This window comes from Nannobrachium achirus (genome assembly GCF_963921795.1).
Source record: "Nannobrachium achirus genome assembly, chromosome: 8".
NCBI lineage: Eukaryota > Metazoa > Chordata > Actinopteri > Myctophiformes > Myctophidae > Nannobrachium > Nannobrachium achirus.
The window spans coordinates 60,351,280-60,376,764 of NC_137817.1; the positions used below are offsets into that span (position 1 = coordinate 60,351,280).

Genomic DNA, 25,485 nt, shown 5'->3' on the forward strand with positions numbered 1-25,485 from the left:
CATGATTTGAACATGCCATATCACGTATGTCATTATCAGCCCTACATTTATCATTGAACTTATTCTTTATGCCCAAATGATTGTATATATTTTTTTAGCAGTTATAGAAATATTAGAACTTGATATCAAGGTGCCCACTCCTCCTTAGTGCCCACTCTTCCTACCGTCTGTCCCTCATCTATCCATCTAACTACAGAGTCCAGACAGGACCCTACATCTCACATCTTTTTTACTAGCCTTTTTTACACACACACACACACACACACACACACACACAGTGTGTGTCTCCATCTCTCTCTGGAAGAGGTTGAACATGAACTCAGCAGCCAAACCGAGACGCTCGCTGACAAACACTCTGACAAGCTTCACACAACTAACACCAGTGACATCAGAGACATCCTTATGCATGGTTGTTGTTAGCCCTTAGCACTGCTTAGTGCTATGCTCTGTAGCAACAAAGAATTGACAAACAGCACTCTCTACTAACTGCTATCTTTGTCAATCAAAATCGCGGAGGCTCTGCTCCTGCTCAATGAACACTTTAACGAGCTTGACGGAGGCACGCTGCCTGGCACGGAGCTAAGCTTACACAACGAGCGACAGGTCGCAATGACATACATAGGCTACACTCGTTAGCCGGCAGCTGCGCAGACTAGTGAAGTGAAGTGAATGCGAGACGGAGTGAGTGAGTGAGTGAGTGAGGGAGGGGGGAGAGAGAGAGAATGTTTACTGATGCTGCCTCTGCTGCGGCTGCTTTTTGAGAGATTATACTGGACAGGACCCCTGTTCTTCACACTATTCGGTGCTATACTATTCGGTTTTAAAAACTATACGGCCGAAAACCGAAAATGCATTTTTAGCCATTTTCGGCCGAAAATCTTCGGTGCCGAATATTCGGTCTCATCCCTAATTTTGACAGGTACTTGGGTATCATAGTGGTGTAGTGTATCTTGTACACCAGGCCCATTGCAAGTTGCTGTACTCTGTCATCTAAACTGTTTTTAACTGTTCTTAACTTTAGATACATTTATTATTGTTATTTATGTACCGTTTTTAATTATGTGTTTTATGGAGCACCCCCCAACATAAGTTTTTCACAGTGCATGTACTTGTACATTCCCTTGTGACAATAAACATCTTGAATCTTGAATCTTGAATCTACTCTGAGCCACCCCACTCTTAACTGGTGAGTAGCGGTGAGGTGAGTCTGATAGGGAAGGTGAAGTAGGACCCTAATTAGTTTATTTTGGGCTGTTGGAGTTTAGTTTTCAGGGCTTGTGGGGCGTCACGATACCATACGTGGACTCCGTAGTCAAAGAGGGGCTGGATTATTGCACCAGCTATGGTCTTCAGTGTGTTGAAATTGACCATTGGGGCGATCCTCTGTAGGAAACGAGTTCGTTGGTTGATTTTATTTATTACTTTAGAAGTCATCTTTTCACTGGAAAGATTAGCTTCAAGGATACATCCTAAGTAAGAGATTTCGTTTTTTCGTGTTATGACCTTGTCACCCACTTTGATTGTGAAATTATCGACTTTTTTGAGGTTATGATTTGATCCAAAGAGGATGGACTCAGTTTTTCCCAGGTGAATTGATAATTTGTTGTCATTAAGCCATTTGCAGATCTTACTTAGTTTATCACGATAATATCGTGAATCGCGATTTCTGAAAAGGATGAGAACCACCATTCTAAGCAGCTGAGCCACCACTCAGCTTGCATAAAGATATGAAAATATTAAAAAAATATGAACAAATATGAAAAGAATATGAAACTTTCATATTGTCCCACTCCCATCCCTAACTGTGATGCACACACCACTGTGCATGTCAGCGAGGGGTTAATCCATCCAATCCATCTGTAGATTGGTAGAAAGATGATTCAATTACTCAATTACTCCATTACACAGAAACACTTTGATCTGCTGACAGCATTGAAAAACACCTCTCTCTCTCTCTCTCTCTCTCTCTCTCTCTCTCTCTCTCTCTCTCTCTCTGCCCCACCCTTCCCTCTCTCGCTCCCACTCTAACTAGTTAATTCCCTCTCTCACCCCCACTCTAACTAGTTAAAGGACGACTTTAGTTTTTTACAACAAGGGTTCATATTTTAGATTGTAATTAAAGAATATAAAAGATGAGTTAACATTATTTAATTTACTTCTTTCTATTGTTTTAGAGATTCTTATTTCAGTGGTTGGGGGCATGCGTACAAGTGGCTAAATATGCCATTTTACACAGAATAAGCCCATTCACAAGATACAACGCAACCTTTCATGGTTGGATGTGACTTATGGGGGCTAGAAGTGTTACTGTAAATAGCAATAAAGAAACTGCTGGCTTATTGTGTCTAAAAATACATATTTAGCCACTTGTACGCATGCCCCCATGCATATGCATGCCCCACATTTTAGCACGGTAAAAAACAATAGAACGAAGCAAATGAAAACATTTTAACACTCACTTTTTCTTTTTCTCTAATTACAATCTAAAATATGAACCCTTGTTGTAAAAAAACAAAGTTGTCCTTTAACTCTAACCATCCCAATGACCGTCCAGCTCTCGTCTAGATAAAGACGATAAAGCACGGTGCCCTCATCTCCTCTGTACACACGGCCTCAACAACTCCATTAAAATGCCTCGACGTCTGCAGGTGCCAGCATGCGATTTCACTACTGTGTGTGTCTTTGTGATGGAGATAGAGACGTTTTGAATGATGCATCATCAGGTGGATATTACTAGTAAGACACCTCAGGGTGACTTGCGACCTCAGGGTGACCTCGCCCTAAAGGGCAAGGTCGCGCCAATTCTTGGCCATCTGGCCAGTGATGTATACAGTATGGGACCAGTCTTATATGGAGACCCCTTCATGATAGTTATGGTATGTCAAAACATGCCCATATATGGACATTACCAAATATGGGCATTCCCATATGTCCTTAATATTGATAACATAATATCCTTAATAATGTCCTTAATATTGACAATATAGGAATCTCCATATATGGGCATAAAGGGGTTTGATGCCTGTGGATCTCCATATATGGGCATAAGGGGGTACCCTAACATTCTCATTTTCGGCCTGAGATTTATGACATCAGAAATCTCCATGTATGGGCATAAAAGGTTTTTTTCTTTTTCTGGGAATGACCATATATGGACTTTTATACCTTGAGAAATCTCATAGCTTGTCTTACTGTCAGTACAGGAAGTGATGTCACGTGACATCCTTTTATGCCCATTTATGAGTCATTCCGTACCACATCACTGTGACTCACTGACATCACGTGACATCACTTCCTGTACTGACAGTCAGACAATACTGACAGTCAGACAATATTGACAGTCAGACAAGCTACGAGATTTCTCAGGGTATAATGCGACCTTGGGTCGCAAAAATATAAATGTAGAATATAGAGCTAGTTTTTAAACCGTAAATATGTGTGATGTATTACTACCTTGATCCGTCTCACCATCATTGTAATTGGTGGATTACATACTACAGGCGGTTTGGTGAAAAGCATTACAGAGTGTAATTTAAATTTGTCATGTGGTAATTAGCCTGTGCAGTGAAGAGTAGAGGAAGAACAGTGGAATCAGGTCACAGACATCATTTTTGCAAGATCGTTTGAAAAAAAAAAAAAAAAAAAACGTTATCGTATTCATTATGAATTGCATAAAACTAAACACTATTATTGCCACTTAAATGTACTTTACATCAGATTGTGACAGTGTTTTGTGTACATAGCATACAGTATACCGGCAGTTATTATCTCTCCACTCCTAAAAGAAACCTTGACATTCATTAGAGACAAACGCTAATAGATAGAACACGTAGCGACAAGAGAAACACAGCTGGTTGCTAAAAACATCCATTGATTTAGTTGAAAGGCTCAATTAGGAAAACAAGAATATAATGAAGCTAATTAAAGGATGAGTCCTCATTCTGTGTGATGTTTATGCCCACACACGCGCGCGCGCGCGCGCACGCATGCACGCACGCACGCACGCACGCACGCACGCACGCACGCACGCACACACACAAGCTGCTTTATGCAAACTGAGTGGTGGCTGAGTTGCTTAGAATGGTGGTTCTCAACCTTTTCAGACTGCACTAAGAGTTACATTTTATATAACACGGTTCTGTTGTGAAAATAGCAGATCTAGCTGTGAGTTGCGAGGCGTTGTGAGCATGTAGATCTGCAATTTTCACTTCACTTTCTGACTGTAATATTTGACAATAATTATGCCCAATGTTTAATTTGTCATTTTAGAATATTAAAAAGTCCTTAAATTGTAACTTTAGAATTGTGTATAGCAGGGGTCTTCAACAGGGGGTCCTCAGAGTTACTACAGGTGGTTCTCCAAATCTTTGAGTGATAGGAACTTTTCACAAGGTTTGATGTAGAGGGGAAAAAGAGCAGACTAAGTACAGAGTGAAAGGTCAAGTTTGTTAAGTATTGACGGTTTAAGTGGTTAAATATCTGAAAAGTTTTCATGAATCCAAAATACACTGATGATTGTGCTGTCAAACAATGAAACGATGGAATCTTTGAACAGGTTGTGGGGGTCCCTGCTTCATCTCTCTAAGGGGTCCTTGGCCTGAAAATGCTGAAGACCCCTGGTGTATAGTATACCCTCTATACACTTAAACTTTATGTTGGTTTGTTTACTGCTGAGTGAGAAAACAATGTTGCACATTAATCAATCATCTGGGGACCCCCCACAATAATTTGGGGACCCCCTGGTGGTCCCGACCCACAGGTTGAGAACCACTGGCTTAGAAAGGCCAAAAGGTCTGCATGTAAAAAAACAAAACTTGTACTGACCGGTGTGCCAGCGAAGGGGGCGTGGTCACAGTTCTCCTGCCAGGAGCGGTTGAGGCTCAGCAGGAAGTCTTGGAAAAACGGATGAGTTTGATTGAAGACGGAGAAACCAAGGATGTTGACCCGCTGCTCCTCCACGTCGTCCAATCGGAGCAGAGAGAACTCCTGGGAGAGAGAGAGAGAGAGAGAGAGAGAGAGAGAGAGAGAGAGAGAGAGAGAGAGAGAGAGAGAGAGAGAGATCACATCAAGGGTCTTCAACAGGGGGTCCTCAGTAGTTACCACAGGGGGTCCTCCAAATCTTTGTGTGTGATGGAAACGTCTTTTCTTCTCTTTTATATCAACCACTTGAACCCTAGCGTCCATATTCTGAGAACTAGCCAAAAATAGCCGATCTACAAGCTCACAACGCCTCGCGCTGGCAAAGAGCTTTGGTGTAGAGGGGAAAAAGAGCAGACTAAAGCCCTTTGAACACAGGCGCGTTTATCTGCACGGATAAAACGGACAATTTCATTTTTTTTAAAGAAAACAATGATTCTCAAACAATGAAATGATATGGAATCTATGATAAGGTAGTGGGTCCCTCCCTGCTTCATCTCTCTCTCAGCTAAGGTGTTGGATTTCATGTCTGCTGAATGTGCTGATATGCTGAACATGACCGCATCAGAAATCAAAAATATCTTAAAAAGAAAAAGGAAAAGCAATGATTATGAACTAGAATGGATAGGAGATTTGAAGCGACATCAATTGCTTAAACATGTTACACAACTGGATCACTGATAATGGCCAGTTATTGCTCAGATGTCACATTATATTTCTCTCAAACGTTATTGCTGCAGCAAATCATATATATATTTTTTATTCATGGGATTTGATGTCACAAAGGGGTTAAAACAGCAGAGAATGGAGGAGGTAGTGAACAAGGGCAAGAGGCTAACGAGAAGGAGTGGAGAAAAGGTAAAAATACAGTTGACAGACAGTCACACAAAACAACTAGCCTGGGTGCCAGCCTGTTCGCTCCGTTCCGCGATTTGTTTTGTCTCTCCGCGTCACAGTCTGGAAATGATTCAGTTGACTCGTATTTCAGGAAGCAAGTTGTGACGTAGGCGTCGTCGTTGCTGATTGGTTGTTGTTCCAACGAATCAGAGTAGGGTTATCATAGCAACGTCATCAAAAACACACTCAGCACACTGGTGTGTTTGACAGACATCAATCACCAAAGACCAATCGGAAGCCGCGGTAGGATTCCACCGAGTTCTATGTCCCACCTCCCCTTGGAGATAGGAGGCTTTCCAGACTATGATGCGGAGACACAAAACAAATCGCGGAACGGAGCGAACAGGCTGGCACTCAGGCTACAAAACAACAGGACATGAGGTGTGAAATAATTCCCCTGAGAGCCTGACCTTTCAGACACAGAGAAAAGCCACGAAATCCCAGGACTCAACCTCTCTCAGCTCCTCTGCTGTACATCAAACACTAAAAAACTCAGCTGCTATCACTCCACTATCACATTTTGCAGCCGATTGAGTTACCGGTCCCCTGTTATTTCATTTTTTTCCTATTCTATGCTTCTTTAAACCTTTATTTTTCGGATCTATCTACTGTATGGATATATCTACTGTTAGTGTTGTCATGGAATGATTTGAAATGGAATGGTTAAAAAAAAAAAAAAAAAAAAGATAAGCGACCATCAGGTCGCATACACAAACTTTAAAAGGCAATGGTAGCCAATTAGGAGGGAATATTGGAAATGGGACAGATCCATGTTGATGACATGACTTTAGAGATTTTGTGTACCGCTTTGCGTGATTTCAGGGCAAAATCTGTAGGAGCAGTGTCCAAAAATGTGTTTTGCAAGAATTGGCCTCATGGTGGCGTGAGAAATGAGGGGTGTTTGTGGTTTGGCAGACAAGGAGTGTGTGTGTGCAAAGTTTGGCATGGATAGGGGCAACGGTGGCGGAGATATGAGTAGGGCAAAAGTGTGACGTGACGGACATACTGACTGACTGATAGAAGCCAGTTTGATAGTAACTGCGATCTGACGGTCACAATAAAAACTGCATTAAACAACCATGTCGGTTGTCTTAAATTACAGACATTAAACTTTCAGCTCGTTGCTCAACTCGTCGCTCAACTGAACACGTATTTCTGTTGTCCAACACAAGTACTAAGTACAAATCTAAGTACAGTACAAGCTAGATTATAGACTTGAGATAGGAGATAGCGTTAGCAGGGAAGGAGGTTGGCTGTCAGACAGACACAGAGCAAGACATGTGGAGGGATAGGTGCAGTGCAAAGGAAGCACAAAACATTCAGAGAGTTGGAAGAACCAAAAATTAACACATAGAAATGAGAGAGAGAGCAGACGGAGTCAAGGGAATCAGAGAAGGAGCTCTGGGACAAAGGGAAGCACAGAGACGAGAGAGTGGGTTTATCAGATTCTCTCTGTGTCTGTGAAGGTCAGGCACTCGGGGGAATTAAATCCTCAACTCAATCTCCATATCGTCCATCAGCAGGTGAATGTTTGCACTCTCCACAGCCAGGCTCGGAGACAGAATAGACAGAATACCATCTTAAGCGCCTTTCAGACGGGGCGTGGCTGACGCAGGCGTTTTTGCTTGGATCAGCGGGGATCGCGCCGTTGGAGACACAAACACAATCGCTCCGCGAGTAAACGCTGGGCGATATTTCACAAAGACGACTACAATCCAGATCTTGCCGCCCGCAAGCGCGTGCATGAACAAGCACGCACACAAGAATTTCACGGGACAGCGCCCACTCGCCGCTCCGCGCCTCAACTTCTCTGTGTGCCCCAAATAAACACCCGTCTCTCATTGAGAATGAATTACTAGGGTGCGTCAACCGCCTGTAAAACGGCTGTAAAACAGTGATGCGTTCCTTTATTGCTGGGTAATGAGCAAAGGTAGTTCATATTGTAGGATGTTTTTTGTGTTACAAATATATATAGGTGACTACATGAAAAATGTGCTGGCTGGGCCTATTTCTTACAAAAAAAACTAACCCAATTTGGAATCGTCTTGTGAGGGGCCTCTACAGCAGAGGTCCTCAACAGGGGTACTATAGGGGGTCCTCCAAATCCTTTGTGTGATAGAAACCTTTTTCTCCTTTTTTATATTAACCACTTGAACCCTAGTGTCCATATTCTAAGAACTTTGGCCAAAAATAGCAGATCTGCTTGTAGATCGGCTATTTTCGGCAAAGAGGTTTGGTGTTGATGGGGAAAAGAGTAGACATAGTGAAAGGTCAAGTTTATTAAGTAGTGATGGTTCAAGTGGTTAAATATCTGAAAATATCGTGCTGTCAAACTATGAAACTATATGGAATCTATGAAAAGGTTGTGCGGGTCCCTGCTTAATCTCTCTCTCAACTAAGGGGTCCTTGACCTGAAAATGTTGAAGACCCCTCCAAAACAAAAGCACTCTCACCTCTACCCATAGGGGGCATCACAATGCTACAACCAACGACACCCCCCAGCCAAACCAGACTGGTGGAGATAATATGTGCACACGGTGGGCTACAACTCCTTGATCCTTTATCCCAACCACATCCATAACACATACACACATAAAGGACACACAAAGTAACAAAAACCTCCACGCACATGAACAGATTAATGTAACCCTCTGCAAAGCCATAGAATAATGCTGAAGAATCGACTAGACACACTGAGCCTTCTCTTTGTTCCTTTAGTTCATTCCATCTCCTCTATATAGGATGGTGTGTCCCCAAGGTTTACTGGGCGCATATTCTTCACAATCTGGCTATATTTCTAATCCTGCTTTGTGAAATACCATTTTGACCATGATCTCACTATGATATACACTCACAAACTGAGATATTCCAACTACCCAAGCAGGCCATGCTAGAGTGCCATGCTGTTCAAGTGAATTTGGAACGCTATAGTCCAGAGGAGTCACAGTATACCAGCTTCATAATGAAGTTGGTGGTTTGAACGAATTCTACGAATTAAAGAATGTGTTACACACCAGTAAGACTCCCTCATCGGAAGATAAGCGACCGTCAGGTCACATACACAAACTTTAGAAGGCAATCATGGCCAATCAGCAAGAATCGGCCTCATGGTGGCGCTAGAAGAGGGCCATGTTAGAAATGAAGGGGTGGAGGTTGTGATTTGCCATCCAAGGAGTGTGTGTGCAAAGTTTGGCATGGATCCGGGCAACGGTGCCGGAGATAACAGTAGGGCCAAAAGTGTGACGTTACGTGACGGACAGCCGATGGAGGTTTTCATAGTACGGTCGCAATGAATGGCACTGCTTTCAGTCACCGAGAGCATCTTATCTTCTGCTCCTCAAATCAAATGCTCCAATGCCCCAAATGCAGATGGAGTCATCTTTCTGTGGGAATAATAGTTGTTGGCACTTTAAAGATGGGGTGCCATGATTTTCCCCTCTATAAAACATGATTATCTACTATTATGATTATACTAGGAGGAATATTCTTTCCAAAAAAGTGTACAGAAAGAGTTAAAAGGATGTTTTTATGTGGCCACACCCACCAGTTCATTGGTTTGCGTGGTTGTCATGGTGGGTGGTGACCCAGCTGAAGTTAGCCACACCCACATGTGTTGGGTGAATGGTAATTAGGGGAGGGGTTGATTCTATGATGTAATAAGCGGCACATCTGACCCAGCAGGTGGCATCCTCCAGCTAAAAACCCAAATAAAAAGAGAATGCATAATTGCTCATAACAACCACGCCAGGGGGTCTAATGAAGTACTGTCAACCTCCTAGACACATGAAAACCAGAAAAAGTACAAAACTATGGCACCACCTCTTTAAGATCTCTGCTCCCTATCTGACAGGCAGCGTCAGCACTGCAAATGCAACAGAGGGACTCTTATGACCGAGTAGCATTTCAGTAACTTGCATATTGATTTTCCTGACAATATAATATGAATTAATTACACGCCTCCTTTTAGGACTAAACAATGTCTAATTTCTAAAATGTTTAGATTTTGTCTGGGTCTTCTTCATTCTGTAATGAAATCCAATTCCAGTGACATGTTGTTATTCTCTAATAGCAGAAATATTAAGTGTTTACTTCGACCCGTTCCAAAGCATCCCTCTGCATCATTGAAATGTTTTCAGTGAACGAGGAGGAGAGGAGGGGAAGAGGATGAGGGGAGTGAGCTAGTTACATTAAAATCATTAGTTTAGTGAATTGCCACTTAGTTAAAGTCCAGTTCACTGTCCTATAACTGGCTTCATTTCAGCAGTGGTGTAGATTTACTGAAGTACTGTATTTAAGTACAGTTTTGATGTATTTGTACTTTACTTGAGTATTTCCAATTTCCAGTACTTTTACTTCTACTCCACTACATCTCAGATCCAAATATTGTACTTTTACTACATGTATATGAAAACTTTAGTTAGTAGTTACTTTGCAGATATCAATGATTATATTATAAAACATACATTAATCCACTTTAGCCCTATTCTATACCTTGGCTATTTGAAAATAGCCGATCTACAAGCTCACAACGCGTCGCATCGCGCTTGTAGATCTGCTATTTTCAAACATTTTGTACTTTTACGTTTGGTAGGCTACTTTTACATTTTGAATGCCAAAACTTTCGTAATTTTACCCAAGTTCATTTTGAATTCTGGACTTTTACTTGTAAGGGTGCCCTCACACCAAAATACCTATGACAGTGGAATCCGCGTTCCGCCAATGCATTTCAATGAGAAGGGAGTGTTTTTTGCAGAAATCCTCTGCTGGCATGAAACCGCTTCACTCTCATTGAAATGCATTGGCGGAACGCGGATTCCACTTTCATAGGTATTTTGGTGTGAGGGCACCCTAACAGAGTATTTCTACATTGCAGTATTGATACTTTTACGCAAGTAAAAAAATGTGAGTACTTTTTACACCACTGCATTTCAGGATTGAACTCCTCCCCTGTTACATTGCAGTGCAAAGTAACAACAAATAATATTCAGCCAGCTTCAACCTTGCGTGCATTTAAATATGATTTTAGTCAAAGCTGCAGAGAAATATTGTGTGGGCAAGTAAATGGTAAATGGTGCATTTATATAGCGCTTTTATCCAAGGCGCTTTACATAGATTGTGCATTACAGTCATTCACCCATTCACACACACATTCATACACCGATGGCGGAGGAAACCATGCAATGCATCAACCTGCTCACCGGGAGCAATTAGGGGTTCAAAGTCTTGCTCAAGGACTCTTAGACATTAACTCAGGGGGAGCCCGGATTCAAACCTGGAAACCTTCGGGAACCCTTCGTGCTCTAAAAACGGTTTCTCTACCCCTGAGCTATGCCGCCCCAAGTGCAACTGCAAGGATAGTTCTATAACACCATCATTCTTGCCTAGGTCAGTAACTTGACACTTATATCATCTTCAATAATCCAATTGGTCTTTCTTCCGTGAAAGACGACCATGAAACATATTCTTCATGACTCTTAGGGGAGAGTATCGGATGTTGTTAATTCAAAATGGATTTTCAGATTATTTAATGGGTGAATACAAAACAATCTGGCCTCATTCCCGCTGAGGCTTGGGAATAAATGACCCATTTCAAAATCGTTATTCATGGAATTATGCCAGACCCTCCCACAATAACAGCCTGTTTGCGAAGCAAACCTTATGCCCAGAATCATCCTTGGACCGGCGGAATCTTCAAACACCATGAATATTGCACACATCAGCATATGTTTAGAATCTGGAAAATGCTGTCTTTTTTTTGCAAACTATTCATTCAAATCCCCCTGGATTCTTACTGAGGAATAAAAAAAAAAGGCTTAAGAAGATTTCAAACAAGACCCTTCAGAGAAATTATGTTCTTTGCATTACTAAATTAATGCCTTTTCTAAATGTGAAGATGGATAGCTGTGGGATCTACAAAACAAACAAATGATGAGATGCTCAAAGCTGATTTATTCCGCAAGGCTTAGTTCCCTGAGATCTGAGATTGCAGAGGTCTGTGTGTTCGTGTGTGCGTGCGTGTTGGGGGATAGGGGGAGGGAGGGTATTGAGAAGTTGAAAAAAACAATAAGACAGATGGAGGAGCTCCAGGTAATGGAGATGAGACTCCATATAAACTCATGCTCATCTCAGTAAAGTCCTGAGTGTTTCTTATCGATCTCTGGAGACTTTCTCATCAAGGCCAAGTGACCTCCTGGCAATGTGAGGACCAGACCTATACTTCACTATAGTGTCTGCATCACAATGAACTGACATTCCTATTCACTAGTGTCTGCATTAGAATGAACAGCCCATGACAAGAAGACAGCAGAGTTCTTCGTCTGTACGAGTTGAAGACAAGGATTCAGCAAATGTGCACACTGTGTCCATGTGCACATGTTGATAACTCTCAAACAGTCATTAATCTGAATTATGTGGCGTTTGTCAATTAGCATCCAGTAGCCTACATTATCATAGCAGGTTTTTTTTTACTATTGTGGAAAAAAATGCAAATGCCCTCTTTCCATGTCATACCTCAAGGCAGCATTCAAGAGAATTGCCTTGTCCAAACTCTCCTGAACTTGAACGCAGCATCTTATGCTGAAGGAATTGCCCTCTCGCTATTTTCGATATTTCCACCAACAGGCCCTTTTAGAAATGTCAGCCCTTGCCTCTCTAACATTCTCTGCATGTCCCTGGGTAAGACTGTGACGGCCGGACTACACCAAGCCGTTTCGCGCGCGTCAGTGCGTATGCGGGTCGTGCGCGCGTATGCGCGTTTTGGATAGATCCAATGTATATCAATTCAGCCGGCTACACCAGGCGTACGGATAGCGCGAACCACGGATACGCATTCCCTAAAAATAGGATCGGTTCTATTTTTTAAGCACGCGTATGCGTTTTGTACACAGACTATCTGGTCTCTCACATATACTCCCTCCTTGGTGTAGCCTGGAGCGTTTACGCATACGCGAGCGTCTTCACGGACTGTACGCGCGTATGCACACATTTTTTGGTGTAGTCCGGCCGTTAGTGTGAGGGGGCCTCTAATCCTGGATTGCACCGCTGGACAATTCACACAACTCAAGCATGTCCAAATGTCAAGAAGTCAGTCAATAAATTCATACCCATTAAAAAATCATCAATTATCATTTGATGGGTCTTGCTGAGAGAGATGAGGGTTGACTATTTAATTAACGGGTCCCCGGCATTAGTTTCATCAAATACAAATTCATTTGTGCCTGCTCACGAGAGCTGGCACTAAGGTTTTAAACGTTTGTATTATTCTGTAAAAGAGTCAAGACCAACAAAATATGTATTACCCGTAGCCAATTCATAGCATCAATTTAAAGTAAGTTGAAATGTTTGCATCACACATCAGCAGTAAGCAGATGTATAGTTAAAAATAATAATAATAATAATAAAGAAAAAACATATCGTCACTGTCGGGCAGAAACCTTGTATCTCCAACTTTCAAATGTGTACGTTTTTTTTTTTTTTTTTTGTGAAGTAAAGCCCTGCTTCATCAGACAAGGCCGTCGCACAAAACGAGTGAAAACAGCAGATCTACAAGCACACCACGCCTCGCGGTGCGAGGTGTGGTGTGCTTGTGGATCGGCCGTTTTCACTAGTTTAGTTCATTTTATTAAATGATAAAAACGAATGGTTTTGGACATACAAGGTTTCCATCCGACAACAGCGCTATACTGTCCTGTATTTCTATTGCAATACAAAACAATTAAATACTTTATGCATTATGATGACTGGATGCTTTTCTCCGTTGTTGAGACAGATAATTACCTTTTCTATTAGTTTCAGCTGATTGATTCCCTGTATCTACACAGGGAAATATGAACTTCACATTCTGTAAGCTGTGGAGGGGAAATAATTATACATTCCAATCATTTTCACAGTGGTTGTATATTAGCCTCATAATAAACAACCCTTCCGGAAATCCTGTGTTTGCATTTGATTCCAGAAATCAAATGCAAATGTGATTTCCGGAGAGGGGGTATTGGTTTACGAGGCTGGTTATATGGCCTGGCCTGTTCTTGTCCCAGCTGGATTATAATGGGGAAAACATTTATAGGTTTACTTGCGCCTCAACATTGGCCAAATTGGATCCCCTGTACCATGCTGCACTGAGACTCATAACAAACTCTCCTTTCAGGGCTCACCACTGCACATTGTACGCTACAGCTGACTGGTATTCTTTACATCTCGCCAGTGTTGATTTCGTCGACTAAAACTATGACGAAAAATGTTTGTCGACTGCGTCTTTTTCACTGACGAAAACTAAATAAAAACTAGATAAAAACTGATGACTAAAACTAAATATATTGACAATTTCGTCAACAAAATAAAAACTAGACTAAAACGTTAGGGAGGGACTAGTGGAGAAGAGTCCTTTTATGTTTGGTTGCTCTCAGGTGTTGAGTGCTGAAAATAGCCGATCTACAAGCTCACAACGCGTTGCAGCGCGGCGCGTTGTGAGCTTGTAGATCTGCTATTTTCAGCACGCAACCAAGTGTAAAATCAGTCAATATGATGCCATCAAGGCCTGCCAAAATACATTTTAGTTGACTAAATAAACTGTAGATTTAATCGCCATAAAATCTTATGATATTTAGTCGACTATAATTAGACTAAAACTAAATCTTTTCAGGTGACTAAATTATGACTAAAACTAAAAGACATTTTATTCAAAAGACTATGACTAAAACTAAATCAAAAGTTGCTGTCAAAAACAACACTGCATCCGAATTTAAATTGGTTAGGAATGGTTTAAACCTCGGATCAAATGCTTGGCTACGTTGTGAAGTACCTTCATTTTCATCTGAGGGAGGTAAAACATGTTTTTTTAATAGCATGAGAGAAAATGAGTAGTGAGAACAGGACTGACTATGTTTGATAAATAAGAGTTGTAAGAAATTAGAGAAACAGAAAGACATAAAGGGCCCTATTTTTTACAATCCATGTGTTCACCTCAATTTAGCTACAGTACAGCAGTTAGAGGGCGTGTGTGTGTGTGTGTGCGTGCGTGCGTGCGTGCGTGCGTGCGTGCGTGTGTGTGTGTGTGCGTGCGTGTTAGTGTGTTGGCAGCATTTCAGACAGGGCTGCATGACAATGAAGCCAGTGACAAGAGGGATGTGTGTGTGTGTGTTGTGCATGTGTCTGCGTGCGTAAACGAAACACGAAGAACAAAACAAACAGGCAGCGGGAGACGAGGGGTGAAAGTGACGGCAGATAATATGTCAACAAGTCATGTGGGAAACTGTCTGTCTGTGTGTGCGCGAGCGTGTGTGAGTGTGCATGTTTTCATGCTTGTGTGGACACGTTGCCTGGTTGCCAGTGCGTGTGGAAGAGCCTCCATCAAGGCATGAGTTATGAGGCTCAGCAGCAGCCAACGCAGGGGCGCTTCAATTGGGTATGGCAGGGGTATGCAGCTGCCATACCCTGGGTCCAGGGGGGGGAGAGGGGGGGGGGGGGGGGGGGGGGGGAATAAAAGTTACTTTTTAATATAAATCCATGAATGTTTCTGGTTATATATGTTGTTAAATTACAGTCAAATAACTACAAATGCAAAATTTAACAAAATGGTCACTTTAACAAGGTATTATAATTATATTCTCCCCATCTTGACAAGATGGTATATTCCCAGGTAGGTCAGCTGCACAGGTGCAATGCATTATTGTTAATTGTGGCACGTTTACTAACATGCTAAAGTTTAGCTGCACTTGAACAACCGTTCCAGGCTGCCATATCCAGCCCCAAAAAACGGTAAAAACCTGTGTAAAAAACGGACAAAACTCGTTTTTTTTCAGACACTGTGAAAATAGCCGATCTACATGCTCACAACGCCTCGCAGCGCGAGGCGTTGTGCGGTTGTGAGCATGTAGATCGGCTATTTTCACAATAGAACCGTGTTACACAAAATGTAATGCCTCTTTTCCATGAGGACTCCCCATCTTTGCCATACCCTAGCTTTTGCTGAACTGACGCCACTGAGACAACGTGTCCTGGCAGGCTGCTGCGCATTAGGACCAATCCCGCGCTCGTCTAACCTTCAAATGACATCAGGCGTCCCGTCGACATGCGATGGAGCCACGGCCGCCGAGCCTGAGAGATTTATTCAATCCTGACACACAGGCTGGGATCACAGGATACAAATCACTCAGAGAGAAGACATGGAACCAAGACCGACCGCGTGAAGCCGGGTTGACATCTGCGTTTGTCCGACGAGTAGTGTGTCTTGTGTCTTAATTGTGTGTGAACCGCAGGGGTGTCGCACCAAATCCTGGGCCCTGGGTACAAGGATTTCTATGTCACGTTTTCATGTGAAGGACTCCCAAAATGATATGTATCTGAATACGGACCCCCATCTCAAAATATTTAGTTCCAGGGACCCCCCCAGAAGCAAAATTTGAGTTACAAATGTTTGCCTAAAAAATACATATATTCAAAGATTTGCACACATTTTCACGACTTTTCAAAATTGGCAGATCTACAAGCTTGTAGATCTATTCTATTCTATTTATTCAATAAAGTAATTAAGGTCCCTCCACCTTGGGCCCTAGTATCTCAGTCCCACTTTTGCCCCCCTTGTGACGCCCCTGCACTCAGATAGAAGCCATGGAACGAAGACCGACCGCGTGAAGGAGGGGTTGGCATCTGTGTTTGTCCAACGAGGAGTGTATTTGTGTGATGTGTGTGAACGGGCGCGCTGTGCTTCACAGTGTGAGTGAGGTGGGAGGTTTGCATGCTGGAGGTGGTGTCTTGATGTGTTATTTCTACTTTCATCTACAATTTATTTTTGGCTCCCGGACGTCTCACAGGCTGTGAGCCACTTATTGGCTCATATCTCCTGAAATGTCTAGCGGCTCACACCGTGTCATTAATGTCTCATGGCTCTGACAGTGAGCCCCTGCATTGGGTATAAAAATGTTCTATTAGCCGTGAGCCACATAGCTCATCTTATACAGCATAAAGCCGTGATTATTGCGACCGAAGGCACATGCTGACTCTGTCTGGATGTGTACACTTTTTTACAGTCCATGGGTTTGCTCTTTGCTGCTCTGACATCACGCTCTGGCTTCACTGTGATGTCACACTAACAGAATCCCTTTTATACCCATGTATGGAGTTCCCTGCAGACGTCATCAATATTAACCCATATCTAACAGGACTTCATATGGGAATGCCCATATATGGAGGCCACATCGGCCACATACCACACTAAGAGAATCCATATATGGCCAAGACAGATGGCCAAGACAGCCCATATCTGTGTGGCTGGTTCTACAGACAGGGATCTCCATGTATGGGCATAAAAGGGTATGATGATGTCAGATGTCAGAGACATCATAGGACTTTCACATAATGAATAACTGAGTATAAGCATGTTTGGGCTCTCACAGCATATCTCCATATACGGGTAACTGGTCCGATATACATCACTGATGGCCAAGACATGGCGCGACCTCGCCCTTTAGGGTGCGGTGCGAGGCGCTGTGTTCTTGTAGAACGTCTATTTTCACAGTTTTAAATCATTTTTTAAAATGATACATACAAATACGAACGGTTTTGGACATACAAGGTTTCCACCCAACAACAACAATATTCTGCCCACCTCTGCTCTACATGACTGCAGTAGGCCTACAGCTATGGTATAAGAAAACAAGTTCGCGTGGAGTTTGCATGTTCTCCCCATGTCCCCTATAGGTACCCTCACAAAAACATGCAGTAATCCTGGTCTCTATACTGCCTCCCCCTGGCCAGCCGGGGCGCCTGATGGAGGGGAACGGAACTGGTTGGAATAACGGGTTCCTTCCACGCGTTACGTCCAGCCGGGGAATCTCTCCCCTGTCAGGTGAAAAGAAGTGGCTTGGACTCCTCATGCATAGAAGGAAGCATGAGGTCAGTCCGTTGCTCTCCCCAGGTGAGCAGAGGGAGTGTAGCGCCCAGGATCACATTAGACAATTACACAAATCATGTAAAAAGAGTTAAAAAAAAAAGAAAGATAAGAAATCCATGGAGCTTCCCTGTACCTCCACAGAGTAGGCTTTGTTCCAGCTTTACCCCCCGCCTCACATCCAATAAAGTGGTCAGATTTGAGCTCTCATTAAAGAGCAGGATGTCTGGTATTAGAACTGGTATTAAGTGGACTTAAAGGAGTATGAAACCCCGCCTCTAAATTGTTTTATGGGATTTCAGAACATGAAAAGAAATCTGAAATGTAGGTGTGGTTATCTGCTGTTGTGGGGGGAGGGGGCGGGGTAATGCGTGCACATCAATCAGAGAGACAAAGCGAAGCTGTCGCAGTGGGGCAGTTGCTTTTTCCATTTCGGAAACATTTTTTAAAACCAGCCATTGGAGGTGTAAAAAGTATAAAGATTCGGCAACTCCATGTTCTATAACCAATTAAAATGGGCAAGTATTTTACAAACAAGCTGTCTGAGCTTTTATCCATGGACTAACTTTCTCCAGCTCTGGACTGTTTACCACGGAACCGAAGAAGGGACGCAGTGTGTGTGTGTCGTGACAGTGCGCGCACACACACAACGTCCACACACGAAAAATAGCAGATCTACAAGCTCACAACGGCTCCGGCTGATCATTGTAGTAAACGGAGATGATGCGATGACGCGACTGTCCACTAGAGGCGGAAGTCCTATGTTAAGCAATATAATTTTGGACAAAAATGCTTTTTATTCAACAATACGGCAGCGGCGTGTAATGAACGTTGCACGGCGTCAAATCGTTAGCAGAGTTGGCTTGGGTAAGCACTTTATTTTTTAAATCTGACGTTCCTAGCTCAAACCGTTGAGGGCTCGATTCCCGACTGGTCCTCATGTTAAGGGCACAGCATGACTATCATGTATATAGTCATGTATTCAGGGCTAGGAGTTGCCGAAGCTTTATACTTTTGTTTTTACACCTCCAATGGCTGGTTTTAAAATGTGTTCCCGAAATACAAACTGCAACAAGTGACCCACTGCGACAGGCTGCTCTACAGTCTATGCTCTGAACAACACAACGAGACGCCACAACGAGGGCAGAATGAAACCACGCCCCCCCTTGATACAACTCTATGTTAAACAAACGTTAATATTAATTAGATATGCCTACGTCACATTACACAATAGAACAGTGATAGCTAATATTTAATGAGTGGCGCCAAAGATTTATTTTTGACCTAGAAACTGGAAGTACACAGAAATAGCTACAGTGACAGCAGAAAGCTCTGAATCCCCAAGCCTATGGGCAAATTGAACCATATCACTGCTCCCTATCACAAGTGACTCATTGATATAATATATATTTATAGAAAAAGTGATTTTGTGTTTCATGGACCTTTAAGAGGACACAGGGAAATAAAAAGCTTTTACGTGCCAAATAATGAACAAAGAAGACTTTTTGATAGATTCTGCCACCTGCATGTCTAATTTTAGAATGCCACATTAAAGGAGCTATAGTCAACCTTTTCATTGTAGGGCCGACACTTTGTTTACATCCTAGACCTAGACTATAGACTAGAATGTAAACAAAGTGTCAGTCTGACCATGGCCAAAATGATTATTTTATCATTATTTTACGCTTTTTGTGGTCATTTTTGAATAGAAACACATATATGAAGCTTATTTTTTTATAAAATATTTTCGAAACATTATTTTTATTTTAGCATCCGTTTTTCAAGAAAAAGTTGACTATAGCTCCTTTAACTCAAGTGAATCCTTGTTTCTTGGTTATTCTTTCATGTGTATTATCTAGGCTCATGCTTAGAAAGTCTAACCTGACTCCAGGGCCAACCTGCTGAAGGAGGTGGTCCCTTTTTTCAAGCTATTTGGCAGGTGATTGGAAGGAGCCATCTGTCTATCACAGTCTGGGCGCGCTAATTCCGACCACTCATATTGACGTGTCTGCATGACGTATAGAGCATCGCAGTCAGCATGGTTTACTGGTCCCACTAAAAAATCTCCTGTTCATTTCCTCATAGAATTTCATGAAAATATTTATAACAATTATGTTAATCCTAGAACCAAGCCATCCAGGATTGCAGTGAATCATGAACATAAAACCTTTCTGTTGCTGTTGCTAGTCATGGTTGCCAATTCCCACCTGATGTCATGTGGGAGTTCAGACTGCTTCAGACCGTGCCGAGTGACTGCTACCTTGCATAACATCTTCAGGCTAGGATTTAAGTCTAGGATGTACATGTCAATTAGGTTGTTTCCTTTGTATCCTCTGTATCCTCCATGGATGATGATACAATCTCCCACCATGCAACAGCACATCCCATACATCCTACAGGGGTCTTTCCCCTTGGGCTCAACCTGCTTCCAGGAAAAGGTCTCTGGACTGAATTTACACAGATCATTGAAGAACTGGTTCTCGTTGTAGCCACCAAATATGTACAGCTCTCCATTGTAGGCAAATGCTGAATGATAACAACGTTCTTCTGGGAGAAGGTGTCCAGAAGGCATGCTCATCCAGCAGTTGGTCTCTGTGTCAAACACTCTGATGTTGTTGTAGTAGCCGCCCCCACGGCCCCCAAATAAAAACATCTTTGTCCCGATGATGATGGCAGAGTGACCTTCTGAAGCAGGTGGAGGAGTTCCTCTGGTGTTAGTTAAAGACCAGACCATTATGCTGGTGTCCAACTTGTACATGTCATTAGTACATCTAGTCAGCTGGGTGTCTCCTCCATACACATACATAACCTTCTCCAGGACACAAGCTGAGTGGTGACACCTTGCTCCTGGAATTGTCCCAGAAATATTGGGTTTGAACCAACTGTGGGTGTCGACATCAAAGTCATAAAGCACATTGCAGTAAGGATACCCTCCCCAGAAGTAGGCAATTTCTCCTACCAGCACAGCTGTGTGGCCATAGCGCTTCGAGGGAACCTCATTGGGACTTTGTCCTCTTCCATTTGTCCCTGGGGGCAACGTCCTCCAACACAAAGACAATGTGTTGAAGATGTGGACTTCAATCTGATCCCTGTTGTTCCGGTAGTTGTAGTATCCTCCAATTGAGTACAGCTTGTGTCCGACTACCACAGCAGCATGGTAGTACTCTTTAGGTCCTCCTTTCAGATGTATCGTCCAGTGAATCATTTCACACACCAGAACCACTTTGTGAATGCAGTGCACTAATTCACAGAAGAGCTTGTTAGAAGGTAGGGAAACCTGTTCCTAGAAGTTGCTGAATGGTGTTGTGTTGGAAAATACAATAACGGCATTTAAAAGTACAATTACATCTGAGGTAATAATGATGTGATGATGACATTGCATATTGACATCTTTATTTGGAAAAGCTAAGGATGTTACTCAACGTGAATGGCTATTTTAGCTACTATGACGTCAGTAATACATATTTGGGCATATTGTAATAAAGATAAAGGGGAAATCTCGCTCCTTCGATGGGTCATTCTTTTGACTTTGAGTGTCGGCAGGTTAACTACTCGCCTGCGTCATGGTTACCGAGGTTAGGGGTTAGGGTTTGGGTTAGGTTTAGCATTAACATTCACCCGCATCGGCAGGTTAGCTTTTCACCAGGTTAACATTCACCTGTGTCAAAAGAATGGACGGTCAAACAGATGCTATGTCGCAATATCGACACGCTCCCAAAGATAAACCGACAGTTACGCATTTGTGGTCAACTCGAAGAGCTGTTCACTTGTTATCATCATGTAATAGAGAGAAAGGCAACAACACTTGTTGCCTTACAAAAGAGAGTGTTTGTGGACTGGTGAGATTTTGATGTGTCTCAATGCTCAGGAAGAGCTTCAACCCAGCAGCTGTTAAGGACTTGGTCAGTTCCTCTCTTTCTATAATATCTAGTCCTCTTCATCTTCATCCTCTCTCTCTCCTTCTTGTCATCATGTCTCTCCCCACCCGCCACAAACGCACGTCCAGGAAGAAAACAATAGCCTATACTAAAGTCAGATTAACATACAGTAGGCTACACAAGTGTTACTAGTTATATTTTCTGATAAAGTGCTTCTAAATTATTCACGTGGGTTTGTGTAGGAGAGTGTGATCCATTCTGTTTGCGTTTCAGTGTCACGGAGCGAATAGAGGTGGGACGTTCGCGAACGAATCAAGTCTTTTGAACGGCTCTTTGAAATGAACGATAGGATTCGGTTCACAGTAGGGAGCATCTTTTGAACGGCTCTTTGAAAGGAACGGATCCCAGAGATCCGGCTCACTTCAAAGAGCCATAAATCCCATCTCTAGGAGGACTCGTCGTGTCTGTGCCTGCATGCGATAGATGCAGAATAGACCAAAATGATTCTATTCTGCATCTGGGAATGGGAGATGTAGTGGAGTAGAATTAAAAGTATTGGAAATACTCCAGTAAAGTAGGCTAGGCTATACTTAAAACCTGTACTTAAATACAGTAATTTAGTAAATGTACTTAGTTACTTTAGATAACTGGTTATAATAATATTAATAATACTATATATAATAATATAATAATATATATGCTTACCCTTCTGTATGGAACAATGAACAATATGAAGAGGCTTATTATAGATATTTCCTTTAGGATTTCAATCATGTTTCATGTTACAGTAAGTGTAATGACGTTGCCTAATTCAGGTGTAGGACCTGTAGTGTTTTTATTGTGTGTATAACTATTCCAAAATGTAGTTTTCTATGCATTTCAGGGGTTTTGGGGGGTTAGAGCCTCCCAATTTATTTCGGCAGCGCAGCTTCGCCGCACGGCCAATTTATGACAGTTCCGGCAAGAATTTCAAACCACTTTCACCCCTGGATGTAATACAGGCTACACACACACACACACACATTGCTATGGCAAAACGCTGAGGAAAAAGACTAGGATATAGGTCTAGGATGTAATTGGTGATGTAATATGGCTACACACACACATATTGCTATGGCAAAACGCTGAGGAAAACACATTGCTATGGCAAAACGCTGAACAAAGGGTAGTTATTAAATGTAGTAAATCAAATAATTAATATTAAAATATGTTTTTATATAGGATCAAAGGTTTTATTGTCATGATTCACTGCCATCCTGGATGGCTTGGTTCTAGGCTTAACATAATTGTTATAAATAATATCTTTGTAAAAGTCTATGGGGAAAATGAATGGGAGATCTTTTAGCGGGACCAGTAAACCACTTCTGCTGCGATGCTCTATAGTAGCTGCGCCGGCAGGAAAGCAAACACTAAACGCGAGCCTCTGTTTTCAAACGCATTTCACGTCACGGTCGCCCGATGGGGATCGAGGCGGGGCGAGGGGGACGAAGTGCGTTTGAAAAAAGAGTCTCGCAGCAGCTTGAGGTAGAGGCAAAGATGAACAGTAATAGATACCCATTTCCTCCCGCAAGGGAAACTCAGTATTTTCAGCCCAACCCAGCTGATTCGCTGCCCACAAGGAGCGCGTGAGCAATTAGGGGTTAAGAGTCTTGCTCAGGGACACACATTGACATTGCTACCCTGGCCTGGAATCGAACCTGGGACAACCAGCAGGGGCTCCGGTTCCTCCATAACCATTCAGCTATGCCGCCCCTAATAGTGAAATAACTAAAGTGCAACTGCAACAGGCGCTTCTCCATCGCGTCACACCCGGTCTCGCTCAGATCCCGCCCCTAGCTGCCACTGATTGGTTCGAACCGGGCACTGTGCACTCTCTGAGAGGTTCCAGATGAAGTAAACCAAAATCACCAAACGCAGTACTTACACACTCTGCTGGCGCAACAGAGTTGAGCAAAACAGATGGAAAACATGAGGAATGACAAGGAACAGAAGGCAGGAAACGGCCACACTGTGAGGCGCTGTTTAGAGACAATGAGAGAGGCCGGTTTGAGGAACATCTCAAGATGATTCAGGGGAAACAGATTAGGCAGGGGACCCCTGTTACTACAGAGGGTCCTCCAAATCTTAGTGTGATAGAAACCTTTTTTTCTCCTTTTTTATATTAATCACTTGAACCCTAGCGTCCATATTCTGAGAACTTTAGCCAACAATAGCAGATAGTAGATCGGCTATTTTCGTCAAAGAGGTTTTGTAGAGGGGAAAAAGAGCAGACTAAGTACAGAGTGAAAGGTCAAGTTTATTAAGTATTGATGGTTCAAGTGGTTAAATATCTGAAAACACAATGACATTAATCCAAAATACACTGCTGTGCTGTCAAACTATATGAAACTATATGGAATCTACGAAAAGGTTGTGGGGGTCCCTGCTTCATCTCTCTCTCAACTAAGGGGTCCTTGGCCTGAACACGTTGAAGACCCCTGGGATAAGAGATTAGACCAGAAATGGATTATATGTAGCATCTTATATTGACAGCAAAGGTGTTTGTGAAATTCTCTTCAATAGTTATACCTTTAGGGTTTTCTTTTAATCATCACCAACAGCTCTTAAATGCACCAGAGCATTCTACTGTATACTCTAGAGAATGTTCTGTGCCTGATAGTTGTCCCTTTAACAATGCCACAACCCACATATTAAACTTGTTAACAGGGGCGTGCAGAGATGATTTTTGGTGGACATATCGAAAATAGCAGACCTCCAAGCTCACAACGTGTCGCACCGCGACACATTGTGAGTTGGAGGTCGCTATTCTCGATGTTTGATGCCACATTGAACTAAGCATAATCAAGTCAATACTGGAGACTTGATTATAGAGAGGGCAATTCACAGAGAGGGCAATTCTTTCAACATAAGATGCTGCATTCAAGTTCAGGAGAGTTTGAACAAGGCAATTCTCTTGAATGCTGCCTTCAGGTATGGCACGGAAAGAGGGGCATTTGCATTTAGTTCACCATAGTAAAAACTGCATGCATGGTCTGGAGAGGGCACTTTTTACAGACAGATAAAAAGGGCAGGGGCTCAAGCCCCCTTTTGATGTCTATGTGTGCACGTGCCTGCTTGGTAACAAAACATCCCACCTCAAATATGACATGGCCCCAATGAACATTTGACTTTGCCTTAAGAACGCCATGTCACTGTGTTCCACACATTAAAGATTTTATGGAATCATAATAGAACGCACGCACGCACGCACGCACGCACGCACGCACGCACGCACGCACGCACGCACTCACTCACTCACGCACTGTACATTTATTGAACAGGGGTGATATTTCTGAGGATTTTAAACACACCAGGGGACAAGTGGACAGGGTCTTTAATGAGCCATAAATCAGGTTGATATGAATCTCCATAGCATCAGTATAGCAGTGTTTCCAGCCTCATTAATTTCCATTAGGGAAATTGAAGGATTTTACCATAGCACTGGATTTTCTTTTTGGATATCTGGTCCAGGGACATGCTGGGCCCCTGATTCAGCCCGGGGAAAAAAAGAGTTGTAGAGGCCCTCATTGCGTGCCATAGAGAGAGATCTCTCTCTATAGCGCTGCTGCTACTCAAAGATGTGCCATTTCAGATCATGACAAGTGACAAGCCAGTGGGACAATTACATGAGGTATATTTCGTCAATGTCGGGTGGAAACCTTGTATGTCCAAAACCATTTTAAAAATGATTTAAACTAGTGAAAACAGCCGATCTACAAGCACACAACGCCTCGCGGTGTGCTTGTAGATCTGCTGTTTTCACTACTTTTGTGCGACAGCCTTGTATGTTGAAGCAGGGCTTTACTTTGCGAAAAAAAATACAAATTTGAAACTTGGAGATCCGAGGTTTTCTGCCCGACAGTGACG

At 42.6% G+C, this 25,485-nt stretch overlaps 1 protein-coding gene across 1 annotated transcript in view; it reads right to left on the minus strand.

Annotated features, from left to right (window-relative positions):
* The window catches only part of grik4 (glutamate receptor, ionotropic, kainate 4), a gene marked incomplete at both ends in the record, with an annotated part of 229,676 nt that overhangs the window by 94,719 nt on the left and 109,472 nt on the right, over positions 1-25,485 (minus strand). Inside the window, one exon of the mRNA XM_080732047.1 lies at positions 4,825-4,986. Coding sequence (XP_080588173.1) covers positions 4,825-4,986 — 162 coding nt within the window. The remainder of the gene's footprint in view (positions 1-4,824; positions 4,987-25,485) is intronic.